This window comes from Astatotilapia calliptera, chromosome 12, assembly GCF_900246225.1.
Source record: "Astatotilapia calliptera chromosome 12, fAstCal1.2, whole genome shotgun sequence".
In the NCBI taxonomy this organism is placed as follows: Eukaryota; Metazoa; Chordata; class Actinopteri; order Cichliformes; family Cichlidae; genus Astatotilapia; species Astatotilapia calliptera.
This window is the reverse complement of record NC_039313.1, coordinates 16982096-16994493: the sequence shown is the minus strand read 5'-3', so window position 1 is coordinate 16994493 and position 12398 is coordinate 16982096. Positions and strand designations below refer to the sequence as shown.

Below are 12398 nucleotides of genomic sequence, written 5' to 3'. Positions count from 1 at the left end.
AGCTGGTAACTGTGCAGGGGCGGGTCTAGCAAAGTGTTGCCAGGGGGGCAGGTAGGGCATTAACAGGGAGAGGGGGGCACAAAGAAATACTTTTCTTTCTTATTCTCATTTAAAATATCTAGCTTTTATTAAATAATTATCTAAATCTTACAACCAAAGTTTTTATCTGACGTAAAATGTATAGAAATCATACATATACCAACAAGACTGTACATCACTGTCACCACAGCGTTTGTTTTCATTCAAAGGCTTTATGGCTTTAATACCTGGTGGGCCGGTCTGTAGTCAAAATGCCCGATTTTCTGTCCCAGTCCAGCCCTGCAGGTTATACTGGCAGTGTCACCATGCCAGCTGAATGTATTTCATCATCAGCCAGTGCTGTTCTTTATCAATATTACCAAAGTTTACCATAAGGCAGCATAGAAAGTATTTACTTGCTTTCAGGTTTTATTCAAATGTTAGTCTTTTCAGTTGTTTCTCCACTTTTTTCCTGTTTCAAAATCAAACACCAGTTTGTGAGAAGATTATCTTCTTTTTTTAACAGGCAGAGAAAGTTTTGCATTGACATTGGCTAATTTGTCAATTGTTTGTTACAAATGTTCGTATTTTAATATTCAAAAATGTTTTTGCCCAAAACATATGTGCACTACATGTCAGTAAAAATGCTATGCAAATATTGCTGTCCTTGAATGCTGAGTAAACACTGACAAAGCACTGATTGTATCTCTTGTACTTTATCAACACAGTATCTAAAAACTTTGCACCGTAGTGGTTAAAATCTCATTCTAATAAGAGTTAAAAGTGCATTTGGTTATTAGGTTTATAGGATTATTGAATTATGGTTAATGGTTGGTAGAATTTATTTTTTTTTTAAATGTATGGAGCTGCAGATTTGGTTGCAGGTTAACATCGCTGGACTGGCCATCGGGCTTATTTGACTTATTTTTTATTTTTTTTGTAACGGCATGAACAATGAGAGGTGGTGGATTGGCCAGATGCAGGTCGATGTGTAGAAATAACTCCGTTGTTTGGTGGTGGCTATGGCGGGGCTTCCACAGAGGCCAGCAGGTGGATGAGGGAAGGGGAGGCAGGAGGAGAGACCCGAAGCAGCCACCAGTCCGAGTGTCAGGTGAACTGAACTTCAGGTAAGAAGTTATGACCTGCAGTCTCTCTGGGTCAGATATAAACCAAGTTTAGGTGGAGTTTATTTTAGTTGTGCTGACTTTTTACCGTCAGTTGCAATAACTCATACTGCGTTCTAGCCAGCTTGATGGAGTTTTTAGGTGGGTGGGTGCTATGATGTTACTGATAGTGAACTTTATTTTATTCATAAGGTTAGTTAGTAGAGTTGCCAACGGCTCCTTAAAAAAATGGAATGGTCCCTCATTCAGAGAAAATATTACACGTTTCGTATTGAGCTGAGAAGAGACGCAGTTTGTCCCGAACTTCAGCTAGGATGGAAAAAGACACAAAGCTGGATTTATTCTGTCGTTATGCGGCACAGCTGCTTCTTCTCTCATTCTCTCCCCCTCCCTCTCCTGTTGCTACTTCAATCATGAAACTGATCAATGATCAGCTGATCAGCTTTTCTCTCTTGTTTATTTATCGCCCACTTTGCGCCAGAAAGAGGAAACCAGCGGATGTCGCGCTAAACAACAGCAGCACGTTTAAGCTTGATCAGCTGTTGTTAGAATGTATTTAATATTAATTTCTAGTATCAGCTGATGTTTGCTGGAGCCACAGCTGTAAAGCTGCTGGTCATGATGTCTGTTTAGATATGTGGTGAGAGGGAAACATGAAACCAGGAGATGTCCTTACTGAATCATCAGAGCTGAACAGGTGATGGAGAAACAGGTTTACCTTTTAGGTGACATGAATGAGTTGAAGTTATGAACTGTTTCTGAGAGACAAATAACACCAGGATCCTTTTTTATGTAGCTGACAGCTGGTAACTGTGCAGGGGCGGGTCTAGCAAAGTGTTGCCAGGGGGCCAGGTAGGGCATTAACAGGGAGAGGGGGGCACAAAGAAATACTTTTCTTTCTTATTCTCATTTAAAATATCTAGCTTTTATTAAATAATTATCTAAATCTTACAACCAAAGTTTTTATCTGACGTAAAATGTATAGAAATCATACATATACCAACAAGACTGTACATCACTGTCACCACAGCGTTTGTTTTCATTCAAAGGCTTTATGGCTTTAATACCTGGTGGGTCGGTCTGTAGTCAAAATGCCCGATTTTCTGTCCCAGTCCAGCCCTGCAGGTTATACTGGCAGTGTCACCATGCCAGCTGAATGTATTTCATCATCAGCCAGTGCTGTTCTTTATCAATATTACCAAAGTTTACCATAAGGCAGCATAGAAAGTATTTACTTGCTTTCAGGTTTTATTCAAATATTAGTCTTTCCAGTTGTTTCCCCACTTTTTTCCTGTTTCAAAATCAAACACCAGTTTGTGAGAAGATTATCTTCTTTTTTTAACAGGCAGAGAAAGTTTTGCATTGGCATTGGCTAATTTGTCAATTGTTTGTTACAAATGTTCGTATTTTAATATTCAAAAATGTTTTTGCCCAAAACATATGTGCACTACATGTCAGTAAAAATGCTATGCAAATATTGCTGTCCTTGAATGCTGAGTAAACACTGACAACGCAGTATCTAAAAACTTTGCACCGTAGTGGTTAAAATCTCATTCTAATAAGAGTTAAAAGTGCATTTGGTTATTAGGTTTATAGGATTATTGAATTATGGTTAATGGTTGGTAGAATTTTTTTTTTTTTTAAACATTATCTGCCAATTAAATCTGCCATCCTTCTCCAAATCTGTGCCCCTACCTGGCCCCCCCAACAAAAATTTTCTAGACACGCCACTGGTCGGAACTGTATGCGCAGTCGCACTAAGGACAGATGTGCTCAGAGGCATGCCCCGTAACGTGTATAGAGCAGTCTGTCGCGGCAGGAATAAGTTGTACAAAGTCCATTTAAGTTACGATAATACTTTGATAAGTATGATAAGTGTGTTTCTAATGTAAGGTATGTTGCTGTGTTTGTATTGTGAGCTATCTGAAAACGTTTTTATTCTGTATTTACGTTACTTACATCCATGTGCTATTTTTTAGCTAGACATGTGTGTCATGCAAGCTAGCAGCACCCCATGAGAAACGGGCCGAAGTGTTTAAGTGTTTACCGGAGTTTTGCACCCTTGGCAAGCGGACTGAGGTATGTGATGAGAGATGATCTGTTGTTATATTTTATTTAACTGAACTGTGTAATCCCTTGATGCTGTTTGAAGTAACCCCTTTTGTTTTATTTAATCTGTGACTGTATATCTCAGAATTACTTGTTTGAACTTGCCTGAATTAACTTAAGCTCATTGTTGTTATTGCTCATTGTTATAGTTCAAAAGGTACTGTACGGGTATCAATTTTTTCTTATTTTATAGTTTTCACGGTGCTCAACGTCCAGAGAATGAGCCGTGTGTGGTGAGGAAATAAATGGCTGCACCCGTTAGAGACTCTTCTGTCGTTCTTGATGCCAAGGGCTGCTACAGTGAAAACTCATCGCTGCCTTGCAGCCATCTACACTCATCTTGTTCTTTCGTCGAACTGTGAGTAAAGGAGTGTATCGCATCATCCAGAGACTGCTGGATCAATAAAGGAGTCAAAATAAGGACATTATAAATACAATGTCATGCACACCTTCATCTTGTAAGCTGTGTGAGCAAATGATCTTCAACATGGCAGTCTAAAGTAATGCAAGAAAGACAGACCTCTTCTGTATTTAACACAGTAGCATGTAAAGTTGTGATGCTGAATATCCCACATTTCTTGCATCAGAATGTCTAAGACTGAATCTGGGCTTATGCTATCAGTTGTACTTCTGCAAAAACTTAAGTGGCAAATTGTCTGATTTGAGGGCATCATCAGTATTATTTGGGTTTTGTTGCCAGTCTGTGAGGTTAAAGGTGTAAATATCTAAGTTGAGTGTTAATAAGTTTGAAACCACCACTCAACCCATTTGAGTTCAGATATATACACTTAAAAGGGCAGGTGCAACAACCCAAAAATAAAATTAATAATAATGTTGTCCCCTGTTGAAGAAATAGACAAATCTACAGAGGCACAAGAGGCCAGGTCCAGCTCCAGAGAGCGAAGACTAACAGAAAAGGGGCAGGAGATGCATGAACAGGAAGCCAAGAAAAATGAAAGGTCATTTAGCAAGGCATATGAGTCCTGGAAGGAGTTAGCAAGAGGAGTTAGAACAAAGCTGAAAGGTTTCTGCTCAAACGAAGACCTTGTTAGAACACAAACGGACATTAAGGCTAAAGAAGCATTAATGCATGAACTGTATGAGCCTATCCGACGTAATCATACTTCTACTCCAGATGTTGTCAAGAAAATGGATGCGTGTGTTGCCCTAACAACAGAAATTTGTGATCTCATTGGTAAACGACTAGAAGATATAGATAAGACTTTTAATGACAGGCTCGAGAAGGAGCGTGTAAGGATGATATTAAGTAAGGAGGAGTATGGATCTGTTTTTGGGAAAACTGAAACAGAAACAGTTATTTCAGAGCATTCAAAGGGCTCAGATTCATACTCTGGAGCCACCTCTACGACTTCTAGCAAACGTGTGGATGCCGAAGCTGACCTTGCAGCTAAACTAGAACAGGCGAAGGCAATGCAACGAATACATGAACAGCAAGCCAAGTTGAGTAGCTTAGAGCATGAGTGGAAAATCAAGGAAGCACAAATGATTGCAGAAATGACAGCAAAGCTAGAGGAAGAGAGAACTAAACTGCAACAGCTACAGGCAGAAAATGAGGTAAAAGTAGCAGCAGCCAGAGTGAGAGCTTACAACAACTACGATGGATTGGAAAGCCTTAAGTATGAAGCAGATGACAAATTACAACTTGATAGCCAAATCATTGAATCTCAGAATCCATTGAATCCACAGGCTGAATCATTTCGACCTCAGTGTGCACCACCTGAGATTTTGCAAAATCAACAGGAGGTCAGCTTAACACAGGAGCTTGCAAGCTTGTTCGTCTCCAACCGTCTGCCTGCACCTGAACCCACAGTGTTCACTGGTAACCCTTTAAAGTTTATAGACTGGAAGATATCCTTTATGGCATTGATTGGCCACAAACCCCTCCCTGCAGGTGAAAAAATGTTGTACTTGAAAAGTTATCTTGCTGGTGAGGCACGGAAGGCGGTCGAAGGATTCTTCTATCGAAACTCAGAAGATGCATATCAGGGTGCCTGGGAGATTCTTCAGGAGAGGTATGGAAGTTCATTTGTCGTCCAAAAGGCTTTCAGGGATAAACTGATGAAATGGCCAAAAATAGCTCCCAATGACCCAGTAGCCCTCAGAGAGTTTTCAGATTTCCTTCAAAGTTGTGCCGAGGCCATCCCTCATGTTAAAGGGCTGGCAATTCTAAATGATGGTGAAGAAAATCATAAACTTCTCAAAAAACTGCCCGAATGGCTGGTACGCAGATGGGGTCGCGTTGTTGTGGATGAACTAGACAGATGTCAAGAGTATCCACCATTTGCTCATTTCACCAGATTTCTACAAAGGGAAGCTAGAATAGCCTGCAACCCCATTGCTTCTCCCTTTTTATTAACCACTAAAGTAACAGATGAAAGGCTTCCTAAGAGAACCAAGGCACTCAGCACCAATGCTCAAGCTAAGCACTCTGCAGGTAAACCAGGGACCTTAATTTCAAAGCCAAGACCACCATGCTTCGTCTGCAACGATGAAACGCACGGTGTCGCCAAGTGCCCAACCTTTGCCACAAGGCTTCCTGATGAAAAGAGAGCTTTCATTCGTGAAAACCGTCTTTGCTTCGGCTGTTTAAGAAAGGGTCACACTAGTAAAGAATGCAAAAGAAGGCACACATGCACTATATGTGGTCGAAATCATCCAACTTGCTTGCACATAGAGAGAATTGAGGGAGCCAGTGAAATGTTAAACAGTGATTCACCATCTGCAGGAAATGAGACAAAGGAAGTCCGCAATGTCATGTCACACACATTGACAAGATACTCCTCAGCTACGTCTAGCATTGTTCCAGTTTTTGTGTCATTGGCAGAAGACCCCCACAGTGAGATTCTCACATATGCTCTGCTCGACACACAGAGCGATTCAACTTTCATCTTGGGAGATCTGGTCTCTGCACTAAATGTGAAGACTCAGCCAGTGCAATTAAGGCTCAGTACAATGACAGCAGTAGACACAGTCATAGCTAGCAAAGTGGATTGTGGATTGCAAGTTCGTGGGCTCCATAGTGAGTCGCATGATTCAATCAATCAATCAATCAATCAATCTTTATTTATAAAGCACTTTTCATACAAAAAATGTAGCACAAAGTGCTTTACATAGTTAAAAGCAGCCCACCCCACCCTCCAACTCACTCCCCACACTCTCATTAACATAAATGATGTGAATACACACATCTCCCCCCCCCCCCCCCGCCAGGCATACACAAGGGAGCTACGCCAGGCATACACAAGGGATTTCATCCCAGTCGATAAGTCTCACATTCCTACAAAGGACACCGCACTTCAGTGGCCGCATCTGAGGCAACTGGCAAACAAGCTGCAGCCACTTCAAGACTGTGAAGTGGGATTGCTGATTGGCTATGATTGCCCATCAGCACTGGCCCCTCTAGAAGTCATTGTAGGGTCAGAAAACCATCCATTTGCTCAAAGAACCGTGCTTGGCTGGAGCATCATAGAATCAGCAAATCCATATCTTGATAGAAAGGAACATCAAAGCTTTGTACACAGAGTGGCAGTAAAGGAAATGCCATTGCCTCCGGTCAATGATGTGTTAAAGGTCCTAGAAATGGATTTCAGCAAAAGAAACTATCAAGATAAATATGTTTCTCAAGATGATGTTCATTTTGTAAAACTCCTCGGCAGCACAATCACAAAAAGGAAGGATGGACACTATGAGATGCCACTTCCTTTCAAGGGCAGCTCTCCACCCATGCTGCCAAACAACAAGCGACTGGCTGAAGCTCGTTTGCAACACCTCAAGAGGAAGTTAAGGTCCAATAGGCAGTACCATGACCATTACACAGCATTCATGGAGGAAACCATCAGCAAAGGTGTTGCAGAACCAGCCCCCCCCAGCACATGAGGGAGAGACAATTTGGTACATCCCACATCATGGGGTGTACCATCCTAGGAAACCAGATAAACTTAGGGTGGTCTTCGACTGTTCAGCCAAGTTTCTGGGCATCTCTCTGAATGACACCTTATTGACCGGCCCTGATCTGATAAACTCTCTAGTAGGAGTTCTCTGCCGCTTTAGGAGGGAAGCAGTAGCCATCACCTGCGACATTGAAAAAATGTTCCATCAGTTCTATGTTCCACCCAACATGCGGAACTACCTGAGGTTCCTATGGTGGAAGGGCGGTCAGCTGGAAACAGAACCCCAAGAGTATAGAATGGCGATGCACCTTTTCGGTGCTGGTTCCTCTCCAGGGTGTGCCAATTTCGGCCTTAAATATCTTGCACAGCAATGCGAAGCCGATTATCCTTCGGCTGCTGCTTTCATTGAAAAGAACTTTTACGTTGATGATGGACTGACTAGCGTCCCATCAGTCACAGAAGCTACAGACCTGATTATCAATGCACAGCAGCTGTGTAAGACTGGAGGTTTACACTTGCACAAATTTAACTCGAACAAGGTGGAGGCGCTATGTGGTGTTCAGAAAGGGCAGTAACCACTGGACCTCTCAACCTTAGCCTGGATTCAACAGCGGAGGGTCACGTACTTGGCATTCAGTGGTCAATAGAAAGTGACACCTTCAGCTTCAACATTGACAAAAGGGACCAACCCTCAACTCGTCGTGGTATCCTGTCCGCTGTCTCCTCCCTCTACGACCCTCTTGGTCTTGTAGCTCCCTTTATCCTGAGTGGTAAATGTATTCTCCAGGAGCTGTGTCGCATGGGCATAGGTTGGGATGATCAGCTTCCCGATAGCCTACATGCACGGTGGGAGCAATGGAAAAGGGATCTACACAGGCTAAAGGAAATAGCGATACCCAGATGCTACCATCCTCCAGACTTTGGCAACATAGTGAGGGTGGAACTGCATCACTTTTCAGATGCCAGTAACATAGGTTATGGTGTAGAGGTCTGCGCGGGAATGTTTTTTTAGTCCCGCTCCCGCCCGCTCCCGCAAGGTTTTGTACCGCACCCGACCGCTCCCGCTGTATATTCAGTCTTTGTTCACCCGCTGCCCGCTTAGAATAATTTTCTACCCGACCCGACCGTTCCCGCTAAATTTAGATCTGGTTTCCAAAATCTCACATTTAAATGGGGTACCACCAAAAAATAGAGATAACAGATAAAACTGCAGGTTGTGCAATGATTGTATTTATTTTTCTTAAACAAGATGCATTTATCTGTCAACATGCAACATTTATCTTTTAACATGGAAAACGTGTTGCAAAAATAAAATAAATAAAAACGAATACAGCATTGTGGCCTACTGCAAAAAGCACTGATCCATGCGCTCAGTGCGTGTAACAGGCGTGAGCACTGGCTGTACCAGTGCTCAATTAGAATGAGGAAATCACAGATATGCTGTTCCGAAAAAATGTCGGGCACGCTATATTTTCAGACCGCCCGCTCCCGTTCAAATTACACCAGAGTTACCGACCGCTACCGCATTTTATTTGGAAATTTATTCCCGCGCCGCAAGAAATCTGGTCGGGTCCCGCGGCTCCCGCGGGACAGCCGCGGGAATGCAGACCTCTATTATGGTGCATGTTCCTACCTCAGATACAAGAATGGAAAGGATGAAGTACACTGTAGCCTTGTGTTAGCCAAAGCAAGAGTTGCACCAACAAAGCTCATGAGCATCCCAAGGCTGGAGCTTTCGGCTGCAGTAATCTCTGCAAGGCTAAGCGTCATGTTAAAAACAGAGCTCGGCATGCAGATTGACGAGGAATTCTTTTGGACTGATTCCCAAGTTGTATTGGCCTACATCAGCAATGAGGCACGGCGATTCCATGTGTTTGTCGCAAATCGTGTTCAGCTAATCCGAGAAACCACAGACCCTGCTCAGTGGCACTATGTGGATACGGCAGAAAACCCAGCTGACCACGCTTCGAGAGGTCTATGTGCAGGGGACATTCTGTCAACGAACTGGTTATCGGGTCCTAAATTTCTATGGAAACCTGAGATACACCCAACACTACATTTTTCACCAGATTTGCTAGTCTGTGACCCTGAAGTTAAATCGGTGAAAACCTTTGCCACCCATGCCAATGAGCAAAATGACATTCTGAACCGTCTAAGCCGCTTTTCCAGCTGGACAACGCTCATCAGAGTAGTTGCAAGAATTAAGAGACTAGGCATGAAGTCAGATTGTGTCAGCAGCATTGTGACGGTAGAGGAAAGGAGAAAAGCTTGTGAGCTAGTAATCAGTCTGGTTCAGCGACAAGCCTTTTTGCAAGACATAAAGACACTTCAGAAGGGCAACTCTCTTCCATGCTCTAGCCCCCTAAGTTGTCTTGATCCCATCTTAGATGAAGGACTTCTTCGTGTCGGTGGAAGACTGACAAAGGCAACGCTCAGTCGAGAACTAAAACACCCGGTTATCCTTCCAAAGGAAAGTCACATTACAAGACTAATACTGTCTCATTACCATGCCACCATCTGTCATCAGGGTCGCAGTCAAACCCTAGCAGAACTCAGAGCAAATGGGTTTTGGGTGCTTGGGGGAAGCAAAGCAGTTGCCAAGTTAATACATAAATGTGTGCAATGTCGAAAACTTTGGCGCCCCACCGAGGAGCAACGCATGGCAGAGCTCCCGAAAGAAAGGACTGAAGCCTCCGCTCCTTTCTCGTACTCTGGTATGGATTGCTTTGGTCCATTTTCCATCAAGCGGGGCCGTAAGGAGTACAAAAGGTATGGGCTTATCTTTACATGCCTGTCTTCACGTGCTGTTCATATCGAGATGCTAGAAGACCTATCAACAGATGCATTCATCAATGCCCTTAGATGCTTCATCAGCCTCAGAGGAGCTGTTTGCCAACTCCGCTGTGACCAAGGCACAAACTTTGTAGGAGCCAGAAATGAGTTCAGAGAGGCTCTCAAACAATGTGACATGCAGGCACTGGAGGCTTTCCTGGCAGACAAACAGTGTGAGTTTGTTTTCAATGCTCCTTCTGCAAGTCATGCTGGTGGCATCTGGGAACGCCAAATTAGGACCATTCGTAATGTGCTAAATGCCACTACTGCTCAGTGTGCAGGAAGACTAGACGATGCCTCTCTTAGAACTTTGTTTTATGAGGCCATGGCTATTGTAAATAGCCGCCCCTTGACTGTGGGCAGTATCTGTGACCCAAAGGCACCTGAACCTCTTACTCCGAACCATCTTATACTGATGAAGTCCAAAGTTGCTCTACCACCACCTGGGAAATTTGTGAGAGAAGACTTGTATGCAACGAAGAAGTGGCGTAGAGTAAAATACTTAACTGAGCAGTTCTGGGGTAGGTGGAAAAGAGAATACCTCATGAATGTCTCCACAAGACAGAAGTGGCACAAAACCCGCCGTAATCTAAAAGTGAATGACATTGTTATCATCAAGGAAGATATGTTACCAAGGTGTCAGTGGCAACTGGGGCGTATCGTTGAAACTATCGAAGGCGATGATGGTTTAGTCCGTCGGGTCAAAGTTCAAGTAGGAGTCCAAAGTCAGACCAAATAACAGGACCGTGCTTTCAAGCCCCCCATCATCGAGCGGCCTATTCAAAAACTGGTGGTTCTTGTTGAAAGAGAGTAATAACAACCATGTTATTATCTGAGAGGAACTGACATACTGACATAAACAATGTAACAGTCCAGGGGCCCGTTCTTCGTACGTCGCTTACTACATCCAAGATCAAATGACACATCCAAGATCAAATCATCGCGCTAACCGTGAGCTCGCTAATCCGGTTCCCCGAACACACCTGCTGTTGACGATTACTACAGCTGGACGCAGGAATGTGACATCACTGGGCGTCGTAAAAGGGGCTACGCATCGATAGTAGAAACATTGATCGGCAACCCGCTGATTGGTCGGCGAAAATGTCGAAGGGGCGTGCTCGGTATTTTCCGGCAGCAGAGCAAGAACTCTTGAGTGAGGGATTTCAGGAGTTTCAGAGTTTAATTAAAACGCAAGAGAACACTGCAAAGGCTGCAAAAGCAAGGAGAGAGGGCTGGCAGAAAGTTGCTGACAAATCAAACTCGTAGGTAATTTAATAATAATAATAATAATGGATTGGATTTATATAGCGCTTTCCAAGGCACCCAAAGCGCTTTACGATACCACTATTCATTCACTCCCACATTCACACACTGGTGGAGGCAGCTACGGTTGTAGCCAGGCTGCCATATCGCGCCATCGGCCCCTCTGGCCAACACCAGTAGGCGGTAGGGTAGATCTATCATATGACACTATATTGTCCAATATCATATGGCATTATATTATATTATAATATGTTATATTATATCCCCTTTCACATTAGAGCCACAACAAGACCCACAAGAACATGGGAACAAGTAAAAGTGGAATACAGGAGTATTCTACAGAATGGTAATATTTATCTCTTAGATTGCTTTGCTTCTCTTGGCAAGGTAATACTGGCCTGTAATACTCTGTTAGTTTGTTCATAACAGCAACCAAGAAAAGGGCAGAGGAAAAAAAGACAGGTGGTGGTCCTGCACCCCCTCGTCAACAAGTTGGTTAAGTAAATAATACCCTCACGGGAAAATCGATATCTCTCTATGAGCACACTGTCGCGCTGAGCTAAAGGATCCTGTCTATCCCACAATATACGCTGAATTCTGAGGACTCTCCTTATCAATCTTGCACCTTCCGCAATGGGCTGCTCGCGTATACGGACAGGACATGGCTGCGACAGACTTCCCAAATCCACCTTCGCTTTTATAGCCGTGGTCTCTCATCTTGATTACACGAAGTAATTTACAATTACTACTCTGAAATATGAATTACATCTGTAATAATCACATACATGTAATAGAATGTTAATAGTACATTTCCCTTTTTTAGGAAATGACCTGTATGTATCTGTGTGAAATCAATAAATGGATCAGGTGCTGCATTGTCTTTAGTTACATTGACAGTGGTGGAATATCGCTGTTGCTTTCGTATAAATGAAGCGGACATACCTGCGTGGCCGCGATCTAATCCTGTTTACATAAAGTGAACCTGCTCCCGAGCAGGTTTACGCTTACGGCTCTGTTGCTATGACAGCAAGTCCCGGATGAGCTTCGGGGAACCGACTGATCCAGGATCACGCGAAATCGTCAACAATCTAATCCGGCTAACCTACTTAGCGAGGTACGAAGAACAGGCCCCTGGTGGCAC

General features: G+C 43.4%; 2 protein-coding genes across 2 annotated transcripts; both read left to right on the top strand.

Annotated features, from left to right (window-relative positions):
* The first annotated feature begins 3056 nt into the window (after positions 1 to 3056).
* On the top strand, positions 3057 to 7148 carry LOC113033320 (uncharacterized). The gene is made up of 3 exons (XM_026187006.1): positions 3057 to 3221; positions 3445 to 6271; positions 6929 to 7148. The coding sequence occupies exons 2-3, from the start codon at positions 4083 to 4085 to the stop codon at positions 7146 to 7148; spliced, it is 2409 nt and encodes an 802-aa protein (XP_026042791.1). The 5' UTR covers positions 3057 to 3221; positions 3445 to 4082.
* Positions 7149 to 7695: 547 nt separating this feature from the next.
* Positions 7696 to 10862, top strand: LOC113034399 (uncharacterized). Its single transcript, XM_026188920.1, has 2 exons — positions 7696 to 8142; positions 8782 to 10862. Exons 1-2 carry the CDS (start codon positions 7713 to 7715, stop codon positions 10731 to 10733), a joined length of 2382 nt encoding a protein of 793 aa, XP_026044705.1. The 5' UTR covers positions 7696 to 7712; the 3' UTR covers positions 10734 to 10862.
* Positions 10863 to 12398: the final 1536 nt, after the last annotated feature.